A 14,626-nucleotide genomic window follows, 5' to 3' on the forward strand; every position below is an offset into this window, starting at 1 on the left:
TAATGAATGTATCTAATATCAATTAGAAACTATACAATAATACATTTGATATAATTAAATATAATTGATATACGCATACCAATATCGTGTACGTAATTATTGAATCTCTCGTGAATGATGACTCGTTCAACAGGTAGCCTAGCCGATCCACGTCCACCAGAATCCAACTCCCATTCTCCAACGACCGCCGTCCACAACGCACCGATTGGCAAATTGAAAAGGTCACTGTAAACAAGCACCATAGAATCAGAATCAATTCGAAAAAATTATTACCGCTTCAGTTGATTCTTGAAAATACCAAGAAGCTTTGAACAGCAGCAAAGGTAGTTCAATGTGTCCTGTACTAATTTCCTAGCGTTTGTCGAAATTGTTAATTGGCACTCACGGTCCCACTAGGCAATATCGATTTCTACTTACCCTGTGCCTCACTTATCAGGCCAAAGTTCCTCGTAACAAAGTTACACTGTTTCTACAGTACCGAGTGGCAAGTATAATTCGTAAATCATATTCCTCCTCTCTGTTTAAACGCTCTGTGGTAATTAAAAAACCGTGTTGAATTTTTAAAGAATTGAATCGAGGCTTACTTGTGGATACAGTGAGCCGCTGTAACGACCCATGTGGGCTCGATGAGGACACCGCCACACCAGTGGCCGATGAACCCCATCTTCGGATGCAACAGCTGGAGGGAAACCTGCCAGGGCCACGAGCCCCTTTTGCTCGGTTTTCCGTTGAAAATTCGCCCGGTCGTCACGGCGACGTTCTCTTCGTCGAACGTATTATTTCTCCCGCTTCCTTTCGTCGGGATCGCCCTCGGTTGCCTGTGTGATGCTGCTGGACATCCGCATTCTGTTATTTAAAAACTCACGGTTCTCACCTAATTGCGTTACTAAGGGAAAAGCGTTTCGTCGAAAACGATCCTTTTTATAGAATTCAGAGTTTTCCGATGATCTCCTATTTGTATATAGAACTCGGTCAACTTACTAGCGCGAAAGGAGTATCGTCGACAGCCATCTAGCGGGGAATACAGGATGTTTCAAAAATGTTAGAGGTCCTTGAAGGAGTGAATCACTCTTTGAGGAGTGAATCGGGGAGGGGGGGGGGTGATTTGAAACAACTTTGTTCCTTAGCGAAAATGTTGTCCGAGGCTTCGTTGAGGAGATATTAACGGAAAACACTGACCAATCAGAGCGCGAGGATGCCGATGGAGCGCTCGCGGTAGCGTATGAACGCGGCCGCCTGTCGCGTAGCCTACGCCTACCGTGGGCGGTCCACCGGCATACTCGCTCTCTGATTGGTCGGGGTTTTCGCTTAATATCTCCTTAACGAAACCTCGGACAACATTTTCGCTAAGGAAAAAGTTGTTTTAAATCACCTCCACCCTGTATATACAGGGTGTCCGAAAAATATTGTAACACCTTGAAAGGGATGGTTCGGGAGGTGATTTGAAACAACTTTGTTCCTTAGGGAAAATGTTGTCCGAGGCTTCGTTGAGGAGATATTAACGGAAAACACTGACCAATCAGAGTGCGAGGATGCCGATGGAGCGCTCGCGGTAGCGTATGAACGCAGCCACTTAGCGCGCAGCCTTCGCTACCACGGCCGCTCCAACGGTATACACCCGCTCTGATTGGTCGATGTTTTCCGTTAATATCTCCTTAACGGAACCTCGGACAACATTTTTGCTAAGGAAAAAGTTGTTTCAAATCACCTCCCGAACCACGCCTTTCAAGGACCTCCAACATTTTTAGGACACCCTGTATACTATTCGAGGACCCCTTGCTCGTACAAAAAGATGAGTTATAAATTGTCCCTTAAGTTAGTTAAGTTTATTAGAATGTAATCGATACAATCGAAATATAATTTGCTGTCTCAATGGTGCAAGTATCGATTTTATTAAAACAATAATTCGTTAGCCAATAACGAGGTATACTCACTCGAGTGATTCTCTCCCACGATCCTCACTATCGCGCAGTCGATCTCCGCAAGAACGAAAAGAAGTATCGCTAGTCCACCGCGAAGATTCATCTCCTCAGAACAGAGTGCACCATTTACTCGATCGATTCGTTCACTTTTCACTCTTTCTCACTGATCATATTTTTTTTTTCGGCGCGATTACGTCGGTAATCCAGCGAACCGTGGGTAACCGAATAGACGGAATCGACACGTCAATCTAAGAGGCCGCTTCTCAACCCTCGACAGGCTCCACTAATCGACTTACTCGTTTATTAATTCGTCTACTTGACGACTTCACTCGCCCATGTTAAAAATGAAAATGAAATCTACGACGATCTACGAGGGTATATTTACTATTGTTTTTCGAATCTAGCCCAGATCACTATTCATAATTACAGTCGGAGATCGCGACGAAGGAGACGACGATCGATAGCACGAGCGATCCTCGCGCTGGATCGCCGACTCGCGGACCGAGTAAATCCTTCCAAGTAACCTAGAAGAAAGTGATCGTTCACGATTCCCATCAAGGAAGGGGCACGCGCTTACGTTTCGCGGCGAACGAATGGAAACTGGCATCTCCTAACGGACGAAAATCGCTCTCACTAACGAAAGTTACAAGTCGCCTCTCGTTGCGCCCCCGTACATACTCTCTTCTCTTTCACGCCAATTAGAAACGCCTCGTGCAGTCGATTACGTTTTATGAGCCATTAGCATAACGATTTCAGTAAATGGTTGCCGTGAAAGGCTCGAGAACGTCCTACTAAGTCCTGTTAACTCTTTATATTAATTAATAATTTAATAATCGTCCCATGGAAATCTGAAATCTGTTGCTTTGTACTTCGTTTACGTCCGAAGGAAAACTCGAATGGTAATCCTAATTTAAAACTCGGTTGGTAATGCTAATCTGTAATTTATTCCGATCCTAGGATCAAGTTCAGATACTAAACGATTGATGATCATCGTTCGAGAGGCCTTATAGATCATCGTTTCGTTAGTTTTGTTGCACGTTCCTCGATGGCAGTCGAAGTGTGACGATATCGCTAGTATACAAGGTGGCCCGATAGGAACGTACCAACCTAATATCTTTATCTCAAATAACGCAACGGCCATGTTGCATTAGAAGCGAACTATTTGTAACGTTTTTTGACAGATGTCACCAATCGTCACGACAAGACGACAACTTATCGACAGATTTCGCGCGTATGTACCGACCGAACATTATTTTTAACCCTGTTTACGAAGAAACCAAGAAACTACTTCAACATCTGCTACATACGATTCTCGTCTATAACATATCCTCCCATTATTCGAAGCAACGAAAGTATCGAGAAGTCGCGTTTCTCGCGGATCACTTCGTGATCACTTATAATCCGACTGACTTTTTGGTCTTAGACGAATACTGGATCATACGTTAATTACTATACGTAGCAAACTCTAATCGTTGCGCGCAAGTGGTCAGTTTCACTGCTCCATTGAGGATGTCAGCGAAGCTATGCGATATACAGGGTGGCCGTCTAGAATACCTGCGTGTCTTTCGAAGAAACGAGAAAGGAAATTGTCTGAATTTTTTTTAAAGGTATACTTCCATTAACGCAGTTGACAATTGAATGAAATAATAGCAAACGTTACTTTCATTGTTAAATTATTTCTGGAATTAATCGTGTGCTGATATAGGTTATAAATTAGAATCATAGATTGCTACATTGTACACGGATTGACCTTTTCTGAAACACACTGTATAATGGTTCTTAATGAGGCCATTTCCTTCAGGAGGAAAGCTAGCAGGAATGTGGTTTCGTTATAATATTCTCGGGTTTGGTACGTTAAATTCTTATTGCGCTAGATATACATATATACAGGGTGTCCCAAAAATGTTGGTGGTCCTTGAAAGGGGCGGTTCGGGGGGGGGGGGGGGGAATTGAAACAACTTTTACCTTAGGGAAAATGTTGTCCGAGGCTTCGTTGAGGAGATATTAACAAAAAACATTGACCAATCAGAGCGCGAGTATGCCGGTGGAGCGTAGGCTAAGCACTAAGCCGCCGCGCTCATACGCTACCGCGAGCGCTTCATCGGCATCCTCGCGCTTTGATTGGTCAATCTTTTCTGTTAATATCTCCTCAACGAACCCTCGGACTTTCGCTAAGGAAAAAGTTGTTTCAAATCACCCCCCGAACCACCCCTTTCAATTTGCATCACAATAGAAATCGTTAAATTTACTGCTTCAGACTTCGTACGTACATTGTCGTTGAATGTATGTCGGACTTTAACTCTTTGGAGTTTTCTGATTTCAGTACAGAGAATAAAATCTTCGACCATATATACTTGTAGGAAAAGATTTCTTCCTGTGACGTCACAAGATAATATTTGTACACCATTCGAGACTATTTTATATTTTGTTACCAATAATTATAAATAAATAATATTACTCTCGACATCTGCGTATCGTTTTTACTAATTTTTAAACTAAAACAAGTTATATGGAAATAATATTACAATTTAAACTTGACATTTCAAAATTACGATTTCCAAAATACGTTACGATAAGCATTATTTAAAATTATAAGAGTTAACAATTAACAATTAATAAAGTAAAATATATATACTACAGAGTCAACGACAAAGTTTCATCGTTACTTTATCCTCCAGTGACGTCACATAGATGATTTTATCTTTGCTTCAAAGCGTTTATCTAAAGCCGTGTCTATAATGGTCGAAAAATAAAATAATGTTCGGTCGGTACATATGCACGCGCGAAACCTGTCGATAAGTTTTCGTGACAATTGGTGACATCTGTCAAAAAAACGTAGGAAATAGTTCGCCTGAAATGCAACATGGCCGACCATTAAAACAAGCTTCCACAGAACGTCTAAATTGAAATATTTTTATTACAAAATACATATGTCCTGTTTTACACGAATGCTCATGGAAAACTTTCATTCGTAGCATGAAACTGCGCTAGATTACCCTCGTTTTTGTCGAGTTTGACCCTCGAAGTAAGTCCGTAAATGTCATTGTAATTAATTCCCATAAATATCATCGGAACTATCGAAATTCGCGTGAATATCGTTGCAATTCATCGAATACACATAAATACGGTAGAAATACACGTAGAAATCAAACGATAACTATTAATCGAAGAAAGCAAGGAATTCTTTTAACAGAAGATGTTAACCTAAAAACGAAACTCGTGTTGTCCAGAAAAAAGAGAAAAATCGCTCAATTAGAACTTTCGGAATAATAAAACCAGCCCGCGATTGAGCCATCGAAGGATAATGCAAGAAAACCCGAGAGACGAAATCACTTTTTCGCTTTTTTCTCGAGAGGGAAAGCGTGTCGCGCATGTGCACAAATGTTTTTCCTCTAATTCAGTTATTTAGATCCTCTAACCAGCGATTATTGCCCGCATCGGATAATTTCACGTTTGCTCGATAGGTAATTACTCGAAATGTAACATATTTTTTCGATGTACTGTTTTTTTTTTTTTTTACAGAAATCTGCCGTAACTGTGAAAGTTGGATGGCACTCGACTCAAATGGACCGACGAAAGTGATCGTTCTCGCATTTCTAAAACGATTCGACGTGTTATTAATCTTGAAATACTAACCGGGATCGTAAGTTCGTATACAAGACCTAGGTATGCGTAAAAAATCTATAACGATCCGACATAATTGGTTTAGCTTTAAAAAATGAACCACGCGAATCGCTTTACGACGAATCGAAAGCTCGACGAATCGACTTGGATCGACTAACGATCCTCTAACGACGCCATTGCGGCGAAAACCGGAAGTTACCATACCCGTGTAAATATTTGAACGAGTTTGAATGTAAATCAGCGTGTCTCGTATTTATACCTTCGTCCCAATACCGCGTATCTAACATTTTTAACGCAATTTGTATCGTAAGTGTTTTCAATTGTCAAGTCTATCTTTGTTTTCTTCTCTACTCTGTTCTTACTTTGTTTCTTTGTTTTCGACCAGGTTACGGTCTCCTCTACGCTCAAACTCCATAGAAGAAACTTGTTCATCAGTGACAAAGATTGGCAAACTTCGATGGGGTAAGTTCCGCGGGGTGCCTGTTAAGTTCGCGTGTAAATTAAAGCTTTGAATGTATTTATGTGCACGCGGTAAAAGCTAAAGTAAACAGTATTTAAAAGTTTAACGCTTTTTATTCATTTTAGATACGCCTCCAGAAGCTATTTCATATAACCGAAGACTACCGAAGACGTCAGCGAAGTAACTAAACGAATCCTGTCCAAAGATTTGTCTTCTCCTTTACTAGGTTGGCCAAAGAGTTCGCAGCAAATTAATTAACCAATTAAAATTAACCGCAACCAATTTAAAACAAATGGTTCCTGTACGAATACTTATTACACTGACTGTATTAACTCTGTAACATATCATCCATTTTGTTCTGGGATTCTTTCCCATCTTTTGGGAACCATTCACCATCATCGCCCCAAACCAAACGAACTTTTTGGCCAACTTGAACCGACTCTAGCTAATGCGGAACTTAGCGAGCTAATGTATTACGCGTCTACCACCCTTGCGTTGATTAGTACCTACATATTACATTAGGTACGCGCCTAATATATCGCTATCGCACAGCTGCTGTTGTCAGTGCACGTGTTCGTGTTCGTTCGCTGTTTAGTAGGCGTTTACGGCGACTGATTAAATCGCGCATCGTACGTGTGTATAAAATGAAATGTCCGTACAATATCTCGCCTACTCGTTTTTACCGCGTCATGTTTGTCCATTTTTTATGTTTTTATTCCCGTAACGTATCACGTTTCTTCGTACTTCGTTCTTTCTCTTCGTTCTTTCTACGGTAATTATTTTCGTTCGTGCCATTAGCTGATTAAGCATAGCAATCTCGGGGGACGTTGAAAAGGTGTGTCGTTTAATATTAAAGATTACCTTTCGTTCATTTAATACTACTGATCTGTTCATTTTAGATGTTACTCAACTTGCATTTACGCTCATGCATCTATACATGTACGTGTACAAGCGGAACAAACTTAATTGGCAGTTCAAGGTCATTCTCCTGGAACCCGTCAGACGTAATTCCTACTTTTACCATGTGCCAGATCGTCTCTTTGGAAGACAGAGGGTGTGTTCAGAAGTTACCAAGTCGTTTCATAATCTACGATAATTGTAATCTAAAATTACGATATTATATATTAATATTGTATTATATTATTGTTTTTAGAATTATCCTAGTCCATCGGTAGTTCGACATACGCGAAACTATTCATCCCAGAAAACGTGTACATCGCCAGATTATCTCTTTGAAAGACAGAGGGTGTGTTAAGAAGTTAGTAAGTAGTTTCATAATCTACGATATTGTAATCTATAATTACGATATTATATTGAGCTGTCTGGAAAGTCCATGCCGAGTAGGCGGTACAGGTCTGTATATATCAGAATGGATGAAAACAAATAAGATGTATACATTCCTTAACAGGTGGAAAGGTTGTGGAACAAAATGGTACACATATAATTCAATAAATATACATCAAAATTCAAATATGCCTTTGAATTTTTCTTGAAAATAGGCATGAACTTTCCGGACAACCCAATATATTAACATTGTGTCATATTATTGTTTTTAGAATTATCCTAGACCATCGGTAGTTCGTCGTACGCGAAACTATTCATCCTAGGAGACGTATACATCGCACATACAAATTTCACCATGCCGTACTTAAGAAATGCGATATAATCAAATAGAGGGTATGTTACGGTGACCTGCTTCCAGCGATCCACTCCGTAATATCGGCGTGCGACGCGTACACACGCGCGCAATTGAGGGTTGTTCGATTAAGAAGCAACAGACCCCACCATGTACATCCAACCACTTCTCTCTTCTAGAATTTTTAATCTAACCATACCTTCGAATTCATCGTATATACTCATCAAACATGTATCGAGGTGGAGCCAAAACGCTGCTTCTAAATCTAACATTATCGTAAAGGGAAGTCTCCAGAGTTAGAATAAATATTAGTCATTACTAATTCAAATTTTAACCCTTGCAGGTACGCTGTACATGTACGTGGGCTTTTAACGCGAATTCAAGCCCCTGAGTGAAACATAGCACGGCTCCAACGATCCCAACCTTTCTGACGGTACACGCGCCGCAGTCGACGCTGCTCTAACGCCAGTGGAAACGGGTTGGAAGGTTGGATCGAGTCGGCGATGTTGACATGCGCGAGGTGGACGAAGATACGTCCGTGAAACGAGCGTACGGTGTCTCCCATAATCGTACGGACAGGGAGAGTGCGCGTTCCTGATCAGTAGCACACTTTCATCGCGTCGAGGAAAGCGAGCGAGACCGTTTCGGGAGCGTCTCGTCAACTGTCGTCGACTTTGAGACGAGCAGACGAGACCGTTCGTGCAACGAAAGGGGGAGTTCAGAGCTGATAATAAAAAAAAACGTGGCCGCTCTTTAGAGACGAACGAAGCACGGTCGAGAGAAAGGGAGAGAAACGTCGACGACGCCAGGCGGTTCGATCGTTGGAAACGTTGCTCGTTTTTGCTCGAAGGTGGGGTGTCGGTTAAGGGCTCGCTCGGGCTGTCGATTTTCAGTCATAGGAAAGCTGACAGATCTAGCAGAGTTAGTAGAAAGCGTCGTTCTATAATCAGAACCGAATTAATCCATGGACTTTTAAAATGCTTTAAAAACTACTGCCTAGAACCGCTTCCAAACAGTAATTTTAATAAGTTGTTTCATCTGCGAGGGATGCTTCTAAATTATATGCTTAAAATAGTTGATATATATTTGTATATGCTATGGTAAAATACAGTAGGTATCTATACGCTATGTAATACTCGTTACATACGTACAGGACCTGTAGCCTAAATTTTTAATTTTAATTCGGTCCTTCCCATGGTCGAACGCGTTTTCAATTTATCACTATACCACCTCTGGTATGCGCGTTTCCACATAGTCTATGTGACATAGGCCCGTACCTTTTCGGTAAAAGGGCAGTCCTCAATCGAAGTCACGTGCGAGGGAAAGTCGAGAGTCGAGCGAGCCCTAAGAATTGTATCGTTCGAGAAAGTCGCGACGTGGAAAAAGGAGGGATAGAAGAAAACGAGCGGTGCGCGACCCTTAGGAGAGGTATAGAATCGTTTGTAACGTCTCTCGTCTCGTTCGTAGATACTACTTATAGATACTACATATCCTGTTTACCAGTGACCGTGAAATGTAGGAGAAACGTATCCGAACGTGATGAAGGGTTGAATGTGTCGTACGATCAACGTGGCACGAGGATGGTTCACCGACAGTTGTAACACTTCAACGTTGACAAAGAACAAGGACGACGAGGGAAACATAATTTATAATCGTAAGAAATAATTTTCTCGCTTAAAGAAATCGTCGGTGCAATTTGAATGGTCCGACGATAAACTTCTGAGATACGGTCCCGTAAGGAAGAATGCTTCGATTCAAGATGGCTGATTTTGTTGTGCATTGATTTGACAACATTTCGATCGGCACGCTGTTGTGACCCGAGGGAAGTCTACGAAGGCGAGTCTCTGTTGTTGAACTATACGGGAAGGTACAGCAACTATTCCCATTTTAATGTATCAGTCCAACCTATTTTACACAAATTTTTTTCATAATTTCCTTCATTTCTATCATAAAATCTAAGATCAGTATCATCGTATCTGTCATTGCCCTTTCAATTTTAAAATATAAGTCTGTACGTGTGGCTGATACATTACGATTCATTAGGTCTATTAAATCTACCGGTCTAAAATCAAACATGATCCAAAGAGATTTCTTAAAAGATGCCTGTCAAGGATTCTTCTACAGACCTAACTAGACTTGACTGCAGAAATAGAAACGGATGAACCAGAAAACTAATTAGCACTTGCCTCTATGTATCATAAAATCCAAGATCAGTATGACCGTATCTGTCATTGCCTTTTCAATTTTAAAATATAAGTCTGTTCATAACTGATACATTACGATACATCAATTGGTCTCATTAGGTCTATTAAATCTACCAGTCTAAAATCAAACTTGATCCAAAGAGATTTCTTAAAAGATCCCTGTCAAGGATTCTTTTACAGACCTAACTAGACTTAACTGCAGAAATAGAAACAGATGAACCAGAAAACTAATTAGCACTTACCTTTATGTCGAAGACCTCTATGTATCCACATGAAATGTTCAATTTGACTATCGTTTGCAGACAGAAAGATTCAGTCAATCGTCTGATGGCAACAATGAGTAGAAGCAACGAGAATGGTATCGCCCTGGCGACGCCTCCTGCGATTCACGTTGGCCCTATAGTGAATCCGATCACCAACGAGACCATCTCCATCGTGATACCGTTATCAGCGCAGCTGGCTACCGTCACCAACCAAAAGGTCGACAAGTCCTGCAAGGACTGCACCAAAGACGCCAAGCAATCGTCCGCGTCACGTCTCAGGAACGACAAGACGAAAGGATGCCCGTATCCGGGCTGCACGCGATACGGTCGAGCCTTTTCAAGGGCGCACGACCTGAAACGTCACATAGCTCGTCATGAAATGAGAAAGGAAAAATTGTCCGATTACGAGAATTCAGCCGCTGGCAAGCAGCAATTGGTCGGCAACGAGATCGTCGGCAATGTAGCGAATCGGTCGACCGACGGACCTCAGGTCGCGTGGACCGACGATTCGCGAGAAGCTATGGGAAAGTTCTATTGTTGTCCTCATTGTACGAAGAAATATACCAGCGAGAACAAGTTGTTCGCTCATATGAACTCGCACGGGAAGGTATCTACCGACTCAATTGTTTGGCTTACGATGAAATCTATCTATATTTATACAGCGCTTTATATAATCAATTTTTAGTACGCGGGGAGAGTCCAGAAACTGAGCCGAGCCGTGCATGCTTTCTAGCGAAGTCGAGAAAACTGTCAAAGGAAAATCACTTCACGATTCGGTAGTCTACTTTCGTACGAATACATTCTTTCCAAAAAGATGCATCGTTGCCTCTGCGTGAACGCAGATACTCTTCCTCTTGCCAACTTTCTCTGTCTTCGTTTAGAAAGGAGCCGGAGTCCGACTTAATTTCTATATTCGTCCACGCATTTTAGCGTTTGGTACGTCTTAACAACCTGGTCGATGTCAATGACGCCGAATAAATATATTTCGAAATCATCGAAGTTAGCGAGGCTGGTAACATGGTAAATAATCCAATTCTAATTTATACAAACATTTGATATTAGGTAACGGGCAAGAACGTTTGCGCCATCTGTGGGACGAGCTCCAAAGACGGGGAGGAGCTGCAGATGCACCTGAGACAGCACACGGTACACTTGCTGGAGACTCAGTCGGCACTGTCGAAAGGCGAGCCGAAGAAGGAACAACCCGACAAGGAGGACGATTTCCTTTTGGAAGAGATGCTGCTTCTGAATAAGAATCCTCGACGGAAACCGGAGAAGAACGGGAACGGAGCGTCGAAGATCAGATGCGACTATTGCTCGAAAACCTTTAAAACTAAATGGACCCTGAGCTCCCACGTGGCGGCTCACGAGGGACGTTTCCAATTCGACTGCGGTCAATGCGGGAAGAAGTTCGTTCGGAAGAGCCACTACGAGGGACACGTGCGGTCGCACGAAGCGGCGAGACCCTACGTTTGCGAACAATGCGGGAAGACGTTCAAAGAGTTGAAGCACAGGCGGGAGCACACCAAGAAGAAGCATTCTACGAACCAAAGCGCGATACAGACTCTGTTGGACAGCATCAGTCCTTACGCGTCGGATGATCTACCGGTCGATCAGACGAAATTCACTCTTGTGATCCCAGAAAATTTCTCTGTGTAAATTTCTTTTTTATAGAGCCATAACGAAATGTTCACTCTGTTATACAGGGTCTATCCTAATACGCGGGACCTGTTTCCCCAGTGGAAATACTTGGTGTGAACGTATCCCAACCGCAAATCAAACTAGTCCAACTGATTCTATTAGACTATGCACAATGTTCGCAGTACACGTTCAACGTGGCGCCATTTTAAAATCAATGTTTCCATCTCGGTAGTTTTCAACGCGATCTCGCCAGCTTGCTCTAAGGTGTACAAAGAGGCCAACATGTACAGTGGTTGTATTAATCGTAATGTTACCGTTGTACGCTTAGCGAAGCCTGCACATAATTGTTATTGTATGTAATTTATGTCAGACGTCATTTTTCGTTGAAATTCTTAACACTTTATCTACCGGGCTATTTAGAAACAATCTTTAATTAAAAAAAGAATCTTCTACAGTAGCATATACCAATATAGGCTGGCAATAATTCCTCCATACTGTTACTAAGTACATTGAAAGCCAAGTCTGTTTCCAAAAACTGAACATTGTAAGTAGACAACCATCAACACAGTAAATAAATTCGAAAAGCTAAAGACTGGAATTAAAAAGCCTATAAATAGGCTCCCGGTAAATAAAGTGTTAAACAAAAGAAACGACTCTGGATATGCTTGGACGAGCGATACACAGACCAAAGACAATCTCGATTCCGAACAGTCAACCTGTACATATAGCGATTCTAATAAATCAACCGAAAAATACTTGTTATTTTTAATTCCTGTACGCCGTGTAGAGAACCGCGAAACAAGAATCGAGAGATACTATCGAATTCGTTGCTGCCTTGTTTCGCTACCTCACGCGCGTTAGACATTTTTAATTTTCGTAAATTTTTATCTGGAAGCAACGGTGTCATTGACGATGCACAAAAAAAGGCCAGCGTTATAGCGAAAGAAACCACGAGATAATCGTTGTGCATCGACCACGACGGAACGGAAGTTTCTTTTTTTAAATGAGGGCGAACAAGAGGCAAAGAATACCAACTAGAAGATACGAGAGGCTCGAGGAGTTACAGACAAATTCGAAGACGTCCTCGTCCCGGAACGAAAACTATCAACGCTATGCATTGGATACGCTACCGCCGGAAGTTTTGGAAATGATCCTTCGGCTGTTACCTTTCCACGATGTAGCCACCTCCGTACGCTCAGTTTCTAGGTATCGTACACTTTCCTACTTTCAGGTGAACCGTTTGAAACCTTTCAAGTATATATTGTATACTATTTATTTCAGGCATTGCTCGATGGTTGCCGCGACCGTGTTGAACAGCGCATTTCTCGCAGCTGGCGCGAGGCTAGACAACTTGACGAGTCGCAACGAGAGGGCGCTGAAGGAGGCGAATACGAATGAGACGTTGATGATCCGCAGCAAATCTCTGAACGCATTGGCGGTGATCAAGGCTCAGTACAAGATGCTCAAGGCCGTCACGTGGCGGTACACGCATCCACCGACGAGGCAACAAAAATTCCCACGGCTTTGTTTCTATGCTGGCAGCTTGCTGGACGACTTGAACGATATCCTCCATCGACTCGCGAGGTTGTCCATCGTCAGCACGCATCCCACGGACTCCGTTGTCACGTGTTTCATTACAGTTTGCAAACGATTCATGAATTTCTTCGAGAAGGTCTCCGAACGCAGGGTGAATAGGTAAACAGATAGTTAATTCCTTGATGAGGTAGTAAGCACAAAAAAGAAACGCATCATATGAACAAATATCGGCAGGTCAGCGTTGATCTCGGGATGCAAGATCGTAGACGTTCTGGACTGTCTCGTGGAAGGTAGACAAGTATTGTTTTTCAAAGTCTCACCGAAGAGAAGCATCGCCAGCAGAGCTGTCAGCATGAAACTGAGATACGTGATGAAACGCGCTTGGTTCACGTGCCTGGAGATTTCAAAGAACTCCGAGGACAACTCCTGGAGGGACGAGCAACGTTTCATGTACCTCAGACTGCGTCGTCTCGTCAACAGCGTGAACGAACACCTCTTCGAAAATTTACATTACGAGCAAGAGCTGGTCTTGCAGGTGGTTCTATAAAAAAAGAAAAAGGAAAACATTGTAAAGAATCGAAGAGTAGCATCGAGTGAAACGATTCTGTCCATATTACCAAGCATTCATCCTTGAAGTCTCAGAATTATTAGAATTATTAGATGTTCCTGCCTTAGGGAGGCAAACTGCTAGATAACTGATGATCCTTGCTGGACAGGACCGTTTGAATCCAGTCGACCTCTTTCGTTCCTCTCGTCTGTCGATGACCCTTACCCAAGAACACCTTCCCTTTCTCCTTCTCCAGATACCTGCTTCAACCTATTCGGGATACGGAGAGTACGGCGGTCAATTCTTTTACTACGGGAACATGAATAAATACGCGTACGAGAGTAAATTCATACATACCCCGAACCCGTTGAATGTCACGCTCGAAACTGGACAACGAGCGGAAAAACCGCCGTCTTTCGACTTGGTGATCGAGGTCGAGTTGAAGTGTACACCCGAGCTGGCGCCACTCGCCGTTCGAACGGTCTTGAAGTCCGACGAACTCGAGGCCTACGAAACGAAAACGTACAAGCATCAGCAGATGTTCTTAAAAATGAGCGTGACGTGTCCGGCGTCGATAGCTAACAGACTCCCGGGCAACTTTGTATGGGAATTGCGGAGTCCGCGACGTACACGCAAAACTTCCTAAGAAGAATCGCCACAAATTATATATTATACATCTTATATTAATTTTTATTCTATTAGCTATATACATAGAAAACATTTGATAATAGTTATTCGTAGAAGAGCGACAAAGTAATTCGCAATGTATACTAGTAACAATCGATGTTCGTAA

General features: G+C 42.3%; 2 protein-coding genes, 1 long non-coding RNA gene and 1 pseudogene across 11 annotated transcripts in view; 2 read left to right on the plus strand and 2 right to left on the minus strand.

Moving 5' to 3' along the window:
* The window catches only part of LOC128888242 (chymotrypsin-like elastase family member 2A), a 15,298-nt gene extending 2,123 nt beyond the window's left edge, over window positions 1–13,175 (minus strand). Inside the window, exons 1-4 of one of the 7 annotated variants that reach the window (XM_054144982.1) lie at window positions 12,917–13,175; window positions 1,935–2,025; window positions 585–828; window positions 80–225 (exon numbers count right to left, since the gene is read on the minus strand). In XM_054144982.1, the coding sequence (XP_054000957.1) occupies window positions 80–225; window positions 585–828; window positions 1,935–2,025 (481 nt within the window). In that variant the 5' untranslated portion in view covers window positions 12,917–13,175. Of the gene's footprint in view, window positions 1–79; window positions 226–584; window positions 847–1,934; window positions 2,447–5,558; window positions 7,240–10,088; window positions 10,228–12,916 lie in introns of those variants that run through there. The other 6 variants (XM_054144973.1, XM_054144968.1, XM_054144959.1 and 3 more) reach the window with 6 other exon arrangements.
* LOC128888204 (zinc finger protein 135-like) lies at window positions 9,154–12,505 on the plus strand. 3 transcript variants are annotated; one of them, XM_054144886.1, is made up of 4 exons: window positions 9,154–9,296; window positions 9,402–9,509; window positions 10,149–10,716; window positions 11,172–12,505. In XM_054144886.1, exons 3-4 carry the CDS (start codon window positions 10,174–10,176, stop codon window positions 11,766–11,768), a joined length of 1,140 nt encoding a protein of 379 aa, XP_054000861.1. In that variant the 5' UTR covers window positions 9,154–9,296; window positions 9,402–9,509; window positions 10,149–10,173; the 3' UTR covers window positions 11,769–12,505. The 3 variants fall into 3 exon arrangements, with proteins under 3 accessions (XP_054000861.1, XP_054000870.1, XP_054000880.1); XM_054144895.1 differs by having other exon boundaries at window positions 9,402–9,482; window positions 10,153–10,716; XM_054144905.1 differs by lacking the exon at window positions 9,402–9,509 and having other exon boundaries at window positions 9,156–9,296.
* Window positions 12,581–14,534, plus strand: LOC128888303 (uncharacterized; annotated as a pseudogene).
* LOC128888308 (uncharacterized) lies at window positions 13,700–14,323 on the minus strand. Its single transcript, XR_008460227.1, has 3 exons — window positions 14,191–14,323; window positions 13,904–14,103; window positions 13,700–13,827 (listed from the first exon to the last, which is right to left on the minus strand). It is a non-coding gene; the product is annotated as an uncharacterized LOC128888308 (long non-coding RNA).
* Window positions 14,535–14,626: the final 92 nt, after the last annotated feature.

Source organism: Hylaeus anthracinus, unplaced genomic scaffold (genome assembly GCF_026225885.1).
Source record: "Hylaeus anthracinus isolate JK02 unplaced genomic scaffold, UHH_iyHylAnth1.0_haploid 0, whole genome shotgun sequence".
Classification (NCBI taxonomy): domain Eukaryota; kingdom Metazoa; phylum Arthropoda; class Insecta; order Hymenoptera; family Colletidae; genus Hylaeus; species Hylaeus anthracinus.

Bases quoted from the DNA above. Each gene is read 5' to 3' on its own strand.
- LOC128888204 (XM_054144886.1), top strand. From the start codon at position 10,174: ATGGCAACAATGAGTAGAAGCAACGAGAATGGTATCGCCCTGGCGACG. The intron at 10,717-11,171 runs GTATCTACCGAC...ATTTGATATTAG, and splicing joins ATATGAACTCGCACGGGAAG to GTAACGGGCAAGAACGTTTG.